Source organism: Varroa destructor, unplaced genomic scaffold (genome assembly GCF_002443255.2).
Source record: "Varroa destructor unplaced genomic scaffold, Vdes_3.0 BEIS01000002.1, whole genome shotgun sequence".
Taxonomy (NCBI): Eukaryota; Metazoa; Arthropoda; class Arachnida; order Mesostigmata; family Varroidae; genus Varroa; species Varroa destructor.
The window spans coordinates 28980273-28989409 of record NW_019211455.1 but is presented as its reverse complement, the minus strand read 5'-3'; the positions used below and the strand labels follow the sequence as shown (position 1 = coordinate 28989409).

Sequence of the window (9137 nt, the reverse complement as noted above, 5' to 3'; positions counted from 1 at the left end):
TATATATATATCTGCCACAAAAGTTACATGTTTCATATTTTACCGCCTTAATGACAAATTCAGTCTTGCAATTATCTTTTTTTGGTATGATACTTTGTTCTGCTATTTAAAAAAGATTTGCGCTACCCGTTCAGTACTCCTCATACCGGATTGGCATAACCTGCTGTTTGCTATGTGTTACTATTAGCTATTTGAATATATTTGTTAATCTTTGGGTCAAGTTGTATTTTGGGTTTGAATTCGAAGATAGACGAAATGCCAGCGATGTCGAAACTTAGATCTCATAGATATTATCGGCTTTATCCGTATGACTACCAACTATGTTTGGCAATTTCTGTATATCATTTACTGCACAAACTGCAATGGAAATAGAAATACAATAGTTCAGCTTTGGATCATCCACTAGACCGAAGAATACATAGAGTAACTGTATGGATTTTTCTTTTCAACGGTTTCCTCAACCGTTTTTGTTTGTCGCGTAATTGTTGCGCCATCAGCCACGGAAGGCGTCGCTATTTAACACCTTCGACCATTGAAACCAATTTTCCGAGGCGAAAATGAAGAGGGGCGAGTGGGCGTGTTATATACGATTTGAACTACTGCTGTCATTCACAACAACTGGAGCCCTGCTCTGTCTAATGGTAGCCAGTAAAAAGTTCTTCCATTGCTATTATCGATGCTGCCCGTACGGGTGACACGCCGCGTGAAAGGGAGACTCTGTGAAGCTGCCAATCGACTGGCTGACAGGATGATACTCTAGTAAAGCGTGTTGTCTCTTGCTCTTTCCTGGACTTTATCTATCTCATGGAGGGTAAACGGCTCCCAACATACTGTGAAACAATCAAGGAATGATTTTTCCTTTGCTTCGCGATCCTTGTTGCGTCCAGTCGCTACTGCCTGTTCCGATCAAAATCATTTTACCAAATCAGCTTAACGCATTGGACGATATCTATAGCACGAGTTCGGTGCCGCGTTCACGTTTCGGTTGCAGTGACGTCGGCCAGGTGGAATACGTGTGAAAAGGATTGCCAGATGATTTTGCGACGCTGCTGGATTGACCTGCCGCTGGAGGAAGGCACCATACATAATACAAAAGTAATGCTACTGTAGAGTGTGTATTTCTATATTGATACAATATTTCATCCGTCAAAAATCGTTCGACTTATTTCTTTGTAAGTATCCAAATAGATAAGAATAAACGCATCTTCCTAATCGATAAGTGCTTACTCAGAATCAAGGGATTTTCTTGGGTGCGCATTTTAAAATCTATAAAAAAAACAATGGAAAATAAGGATTAAATAGAAAAATAGCCAGAACAGAGATAGAGCGAGCAAACAGAATCTGAATATTGAGCCTTGCTTAGCTTAAAGGAAACGCATACGTTACCATAAATTATGTCCATTGAGCTAATCACTTCGGACGATAAATTTAAATTAAATGATAACTTATGTTTTGATGCAGACTAGGAAACATCATTTTTTTTTATCGAATTAAATAGACGAGTAAGAGCAAAATGGCACTAATGGACAACCGTTTCAATTACCTGCAAGATAACACTGGAACACTTATAGCTTATAATATACTACTAAATGTTTCTGCATATATATATATATATATGTATAGCAAATGGTGAAGGTGCTTCTGTCGTGTGAAAGCTGAGTTCCGTTTTATATTTTCATTCATGAACACACCTAAATCTCCCGGTTTCTGTGATCAATGCCTTTTCGTGCTTAGCGTCAGATGATTGAACCGGTAGGCAATACTTCGGACATCCCGATGCGAGTATATACACTCCCAGATTCAAACCCAAACAGCCACACGTCGCTAGGATTACCGGACAAACACGTTACCTACAACGCTGTAATGAAAAAAGTTACGTATATATATATATGACCCTTATTTTTTACTGTGTATGTATATCTAAGTTAAATTTATCTCACTGCATATGTTCGTCCGTGCTATTGCTGCCTAGAAATACGCTATCACTGACGAGTTCACTAACGAACGCTATTACCATACATGTTGGGCTAAAAGTTGGTAGACGGTTTGAAAAACTGGGCTCTTTGGTTGGTTAGCTGCCCTTGATTTTACGTCTGTTAAGATTGTACGAGGCAAATTAACGCAATAGAAAACCAATACAGCACATTTTTAGTGGGGAATGTCGCAGCATCAGCAACTGTCCTAGCTACACTAACAATGGCCACTCTGCCCATTCAAACGGCTAACGTTTCCCATAATAGGTTTAGCGTATTCGAGTGTCCCGATGAGACAAATACGTTGTGCAGTGTAATCTGCTCCTTAATATTCCTAATAATTGTCCAGAAACTGCTTTCAAGAGACGTTTGGGTCGCTCTATATGTTCATGGCAACAGGTGAAAATCGAAATTTCTTCAAAGGCAGATCCTTGTCTGTGTCTGCTCGTGATCTGATGCTTGCATGAGTCCTATTCGAACTTCCTCTCAAAGCTTGTAGTACGATTCTGGCGAACACAATCAGTTGTGTCACAACAGAATTGCTTCTAACATTATCTGATTTTTTTTCTGAAGTTTTATCTGATTTTTACTTTATCCGAACATGTAGCATGGTAGCCTGTGTGAAACAACTGGCCAGGAAAAGTGGACAGCCATTCCTTGCCCAATTCAACAAACGGCAATTCCCTGCTCCACTTTAGAGCTCATCAAACCTGCAGGGACGGCTGGGTTCACTGTGAACCGCAGGTCAACCATACAGCCTTTAACGAAAAGCATAAGATGGCACCCTGTTCCATATGATGATGAAAACTTTAGGATCAAACAACACTAACTGCAATCCATATGCGCGACATGATTAATAAAATGAATTTTTCCAGTGTTAGGTCGATCGCAACACAGTCCTTAGTAAAAAATATAAAGCACTCTTTACTGTTGTTGGGTTAAAATGCATTTTAAGTACGGTTAGGTTTGGGTATGGTAGATCAGTGTAGCTATGCTACTTGAATTGAACACATGATACGATCTAGTAGGAACTAGATATTGATTTTGTTGTTGGGCGCTCGATTTTGTTTTGCATCGGGTCATGAATTTTAGCACAATATGCTTGGGCGATTCCGTTCACCGTGTCCTTTTAAACAGCTGTGTGTAAGTTATCGTGCCGTGAACTTTTGCCAATCGTTTACTAAGCGTGAACTATATGTTGGAGTAGCGAAATTGCAAATTTAGACCGTCTTTGGGAGTAGTATAATCTTTCATAATTACCTCAAAAAGTGTTTATATTAGTTAGCAATGCAAACGTAACTCATCGCCATACGTGGTGCCCTATGTATGTGGAAAACCCGCGTGTAGTAAAAAACAATGGCCACACATTTACAACTCAAAAATTCTATTTTTTCATTGCGCTTTACACTTGTTTACGCAAGGTCTGCAGGGTTTTTGGTTATCGCACGCAAATCTTTTTACCGTTTTGCAGCTTCGTTTGATTCTCATACTCCACATTATAGCACGTCGGGCAGGATGTCCTGCTGAGGCCCGTCATCTGTTCTAAAATGGATGTTTTTCCTCCCCGAAAGCGACACGGATGTGCTGTTATTAATTATGCCACAAAGATTACGCAACATAGAAACAAAAATACAATTATATATACGATGCTGCTTCTATTCACAGGTGAACAGGACTTGGTCCTAATAAACGATTTGCTAAGATCGCAGCAGGGACTCGCTGCATAGCTAGCTTATACAGCTGTTTACCGGAAGAATAGCGACAGCATCTCTAAAACAAGGCATGTAGTTCTAGAAGCAGTAATGGTTTGTCTAAAGAAACGCTTCTGATTGTAACTGTGAGACATGTTACTGACCCACGAAACATGCGAACCCTAAAACTAATGCATGTTATGCTCTAAGTCAGTGTTGGCAGATCAAGGTGTGTTATCGGCAATAAAAAGAGCAATGCGTTTTTTAAACATTACCCAATTATATTACCGGAAAACGTAGCAGTCACAAATAACTGTCTATAGGTGAAGAATCCGGTCGAGAAACCTTTGTACAGTTTGTTTGAAAAATGGCATTAATCGTTTCATGGTGTACAGGCGACGCCATTGATTTTTAAGCTTCAGTGCAAAAAAATTAGTTATTTTTTTGCATTGATAAATTTTCTTGTTTGTTCTGTTGCATTGCATTTTTACCGAGAGAATATTATGCACAAACAAGTTGCCGAAGTATTAACTGGTGCTTATTGCAGCTTTCAGAATGAACGCCATCGAAATTCTGAAGGGGTTCGGTCTCTGTGCCTCACTAAACCTCTACTACGTCGAAGTATTTTCTGTTGCTGTCACACTCGTGGTATATACGTGCATGCTGGCTATTGCCCTTGGCGTTGTTCAGCGAGGGACTTCTCATGGAGTGCCTTTGAAGAACTTCGTTTCTGGGGTCATTATGTCAGCGCTTGCCCTAGCGTTTACAGGTAGCTACAACAACCTGCATCTAAAGATTAAGACGTGATACATTGTATTACTTTTGTCTAAGGCACTGCTGACATAAAAGTTCTAACGAGAGAAGAAGCGAATCATAATGAATTATTTCCTACATCGCAGTTAGTTTCCAAAACAAAATCATTTGGCTAATTCCGTCTTTTTTTGAAATAGATCCCTCGGCTGCTAAGGGTCCTGCCTACATGCAGAATACGTGCGGTGTATTTACTCAGCTTATCGTCTGCCTCACAATTCTTGCCTATTCGGCGGACTTCAACAAAGATGCACGACTGGCTGCCGCTGGAACTGTGTTATTCTCTGTGTTGGCCAATATGCGTGCACACGCGCTTCATGTTTTAACCCTATGGAGTTCTGTGCATTTAGCTATCATCCCGACACTCGACTACGTAACGGCTGTGTTAGTTAATTGTTTGCATGTTTTTTTACATCAAACACACTGACTATACTGTCAGTTTAAGGACACTTTTGAAACGGAATCACAAGATAACGAATCACTAACGAAATAAACTATCTTCAAGGACAAAAAATGTCAGCGTATCGGTTTCACCTTATCGCGTAGCTCATCATGGGCGTCAGTGTACTATATTGTGGTTGACAAGCGTAGTTCCCGTTGCCTCTATTCTGTTAAAACAACAGTAAAGCCTCGTTGAAGCTCGTACCACTAAAGAGTGTTATCTTCTGCTAACAGGTCCATTCCTCGAGTGAATGTGACCACTTTTTTGTAACGTGGAAAGTGGGTATTTACCAGCTATTCTTCCTGCAAAGGATCTTGTATACTACTAAGGTGTAAAAATTCTATTTTCCCCCATATAAAAGTGTAAATTTAGCATGTCATATACAGCGTTGTCCTTTTTGTAATGCTTTGTTTCAGGCGGTCTGGCGTATCCAACCCACCTGACCTTGTCATGCTAATTTTGATGGTGTCGGGAACCCTATCACTTCTCAGTTGGGGCACTTTCATCTTGATGTCAGGTCTACAACTAATGGCATTTACCAATTTTGTGGGGGCAATCGTTGCCATGGCCACTTTGAAGAATATGCTAGCGGCAAAAGTCAAGGCAGCTTGAGAATTTGTTTTTTTTTTTCCAGTAAAGCCTCATAATGATGTTCGTATTGGCCAGTTAAATCTGCAAGTATAGCCGACATTGAAAAAAATAGTGAACGCCAACTCTTGGTTACATATTTCGTATCTGTAATATGGTAGACGAAAAACAATAGGAACTAACTGTCATGTGATGACTAAAGTCAAAGTATGATCTGAAAGGACTGCAAGCTTCTGCAGTGGAACTCAGATCAGACTTTATAGTTAACAGAAGTTTCGAAACAGCATTGACACTACTCGTCTAGCTTTGTACGGCGACAACCGGTGCGTTAGTGGAAAACATAGAGCTAAGAAACTAACAAAATGTAGTAGAACTTCTGATAGGTAATATATTTTGTACCGAGTTTAAGGAAGCCTACAAAAAACCTAAGAAATAAGTGGAGGCTGTATAACAAAAAGATGCGACTAAATAACGAACCTACTTGAGCTTTGACAAGAAGCATTATATAAAATAATCAACATTTGTTTTAGTAGCCGAACTATTCTGTCTTTGTAGAGATAGACAGTCATAGAATGAAGACCAGGCTGTTTGTAAGCTATAGAACTTTGAAGAAATTGGATAGGATGTAAGGAATATTAAGATGTTTTGTATTTACCATTAACAAGCCTGGGCATTTAGAATTCATAACAAGGAAAGAAGTGCCGATCGTGACGAAATATGGAGTGTTCTATAGCAGATCTCAAACGCGACCAGAAAACAGAAAATGCTCTATTTTATTTTGAGCTACTTGCTTCGTCGTCTGGTCTCGACAAGCTATTGCTCGTTTTGTCGCAGGTATGAATTACTCAAGATCTTCGAAGTGTAACCAGTGGAACAACGACAAATAAAGCGGAGCGGACTTTTCAATGTAAATCATAGATTTTTCGAGTTCTTCGAAGCAAATTGAAATACATGTTGTGGGGCAACTTGTTGCAGTGCGCATGCGCTTTCCCACTGTTTTTATTATTTTTCTGACTAATTAATCAATCCGTCATGATAAAAGTAAGACAATTGTCTTTAGAACATGAGTAAACATCAGCCACAGTCCGGGCGCTTCAAAAGCAGGCAAATCCCCCAACGAGATTATGGATCACCGACACAGTTTTCATTTTCCATGCAGCTTGAAACTAATAGGGGGAAATTTTTTATTTAGCGATGTGAAGAAGCTAGAATAGGCGTTAAACTTCAGTTAGAAAATTTAATTATTATTATTATTAGAAAATTATAAGAAAATTAAAGACTATTTCAGATGTCGGAACGTAAATATTAATGGAAAGGAGACCATCTATCCTCCAGATAAACATAAAACTTTATTTTTGGCTTTGCTTTTGCAGCTTTGATTTTTTGTAGTCTTGAATTTTTTTACTATGGAGCCCTATGATCATTTTAAGCTCAAACTTGGAGTCAGCTAATTTTTTTTATGGCGTATTTAAATGGTCCGTGAGGGAGTCGAAACGTACCAATCTCACTCGCTCGTAGGTACTATTGGAAAAATGTTGTAAATTTAGAAGACATTTTTGTTAAGTTTTCAAGTTGAATACGCGATACAAGCGAATTAGATTAAATAAGCACTTGTATAAAAATGTATCTGCTGGCAGGTACAAAACATTTCATTCAAATGTTCAAATGTAGCTAATAAAATACTTCCATGACATCAGTTTTATCCATATATATATTAAAACTTTGTAATTGTTAGGTAGTATCAGAAGATACATTCAATTATATACTTATATGATAATTTCACAATGTAATGGTCTTGGCTTGAGCTGATCACCTTTTCCTTGTAATGTTTTAAAGAACATAGCTAACTTGCAATCGTTAAGCTTAAAAAGTATCGAATTAGGTTGAATTAGGCCAATAATTAATTAATTTGAAAAAAAAAGCGCCATTTTTTCTTTAGATTACGAAAGTAGTTGATTTAGTTACGAAACAGTGTACGCGTATCCACCCGTTGATAACGCGTAATACCCGTTGATATGATAAAAACTATGTCTGATTTTCTATATGAGTTCGCATGTTTTTTTTTTAGTGAGGTACATATCCTTGTGACTCAATTACTTAAATTGTGCCGCATCGTTTGCAGTGTTTGTTTAATCCTTAGCCCGTTTAACAGGAAGACTGACCTTCTGAGCTTCCTCCATGAACATACGGACATGAAAATATGGCCACATGATTTTAGAATGTAACAATATTTTCAATAGATCGCTAAAACCCACTGCTTTTATAAAGGATCAGTTACATTTTAAAAAAAAATTGTATTATACTCGAATATACATGGTTGTGAGTTGAAACCCATATAATTAGCTCTTTTTTCTCTTATACATACGATTATCTTCTTATGCGAGCATATTGATCTCGCCTCAATAATCAATACACTAAGCAAAATCAGATTTATCAGAGCTTCAACGCTTCGCAGCAAATATATATATATAGACAGATATTCTGCAACAATAATTTCTGCTTTAATTTTTATCGTAGCCTTTGGCGCGACGACGTCCTCTGCTGCTCTTAAGCATGAACTATTTACCACTTGTTCAAAATGGAGGCCTTTGACGCAAGCCCTTAATCTGCTCTTTGTCTCTCCAATTACGTAATATAGCTTAAAATATAAAAATCGAATTCGAGATAGTCTTCATTGACGACGGGTGCCAGAAGCTTCGATGACTCTAATTATTAGCAGATTTTTCTTATAAATTGCAGCCACAACGCCGTTGCATAATAAACTGTACAAGCTGCCTGTATCCTAAAGAAAACTATGTCAGGCTATCGGACGTGGTAGTGTCGTTAGGCAAACGTATGGACAGAACAAACTCCAGGTTCCTTCTAATCAAAACGGAGTATTAGAATCGATGGTATTTCTTACATTACCAGCTCCCATCTGCCTGACTGTCTTGGTAAACCAGCTTTACAATTTTCATGACGTCAACAGATTAAAGACTTTTTAAATGTATTTCGATGACTGAACAATGAACCACGTCTAGAAAAATGGTAGACACAGATACCATTTCAGAATGATTGAAGTTTGCGCGCTTGGCTTTCAGGCGAATACCCCGTCAGCTCTCAAGTGGTCCGCCAGCCAGCCAGCAATACTAGCGAGCTGTGTTTTTACAACCGGCGGCCCTGTGATCGTATCCCCACATAGCTGACCTTGCCGCCATTTTGAAGACGACTGAAAAGTTCTAGCCACCATTTCAACTTCATACCTTAGAAACCTGCCCTCAGAAGCATATACATACATACATGTTTTTTTTAACTAAGTTCTTATTATTTACACGCTTGGCCGCTGCAGTATATTGCAACAGCCTTATTTGACAGACTAGCACTAATTATTTAGTGCGCAGGCGACTTCGCGTTAAATAGATTATCAGTGCACCGTTGAAACTCTACCTTAAAGTAAAAAACCATATTCTAGCAGTTCGATTCCGATACTTGAACCACTTTCAGCTCAACGCTGTATTCCTCTGATGGTCTGGTTAAGGTTTTACTCGTTACGTGACCTGGATGTGGTTTAGGCGAATGTAGCCATTTTTCCCTTGCTTGTTTCCAAGTCTCAACCTTACACACTTCCTATCTAGTTGGCCTTTTCCGTAAACA

General features: G+C 38.7%; 1 protein-coding gene across 11 annotated transcripts; it reads left to right on the top strand.

Moving 5' to 3' along the window:
- The first annotated feature begins 676 nt into the window (after nucleotides 1–676).
- LOC111243700 (uncharacterized) lies at nucleotides 677–7195 on the top strand. Of its 11 annotated transcripts, none has more exons than XM_086980162.1 (6): nucleotides 678–1172; nucleotides 1735–1872; nucleotides 3639–3753; nucleotides 4219–4433; nucleotides 4615–4858; nucleotides 5333–7195. In XM_086980162.1, the coding sequence occupies exons 4-6, from the start codon at nucleotides 4220–4222 to the stop codon at nucleotides 5526–5528; spliced, it is 654 nt and encodes a 217-aa protein (XP_086836288.1). In that variant the 5' UTR covers nucleotides 678–1172; nucleotides 1735–1872; nucleotides 3639–3753; nucleotide 4219; the 3' UTR covers nucleotides 5529–7195. The 11 variants fall into 11 exon arrangements, 10 of the variants coding, with proteins under 10 accessions (XP_086836289.1, XP_086836292.1, XP_086836288.1 ...); XM_086980159.1 differs by having other exon boundaries at nucleotides 681–1095; nucleotides 4212–4433; XM_086980158.1 differs by having other exon boundaries at nucleotides 681–1172; nucleotides 4212–4433.
- The last annotated feature ends 1942 nt before the right edge of the window (nucleotides 7196–9137 follow it).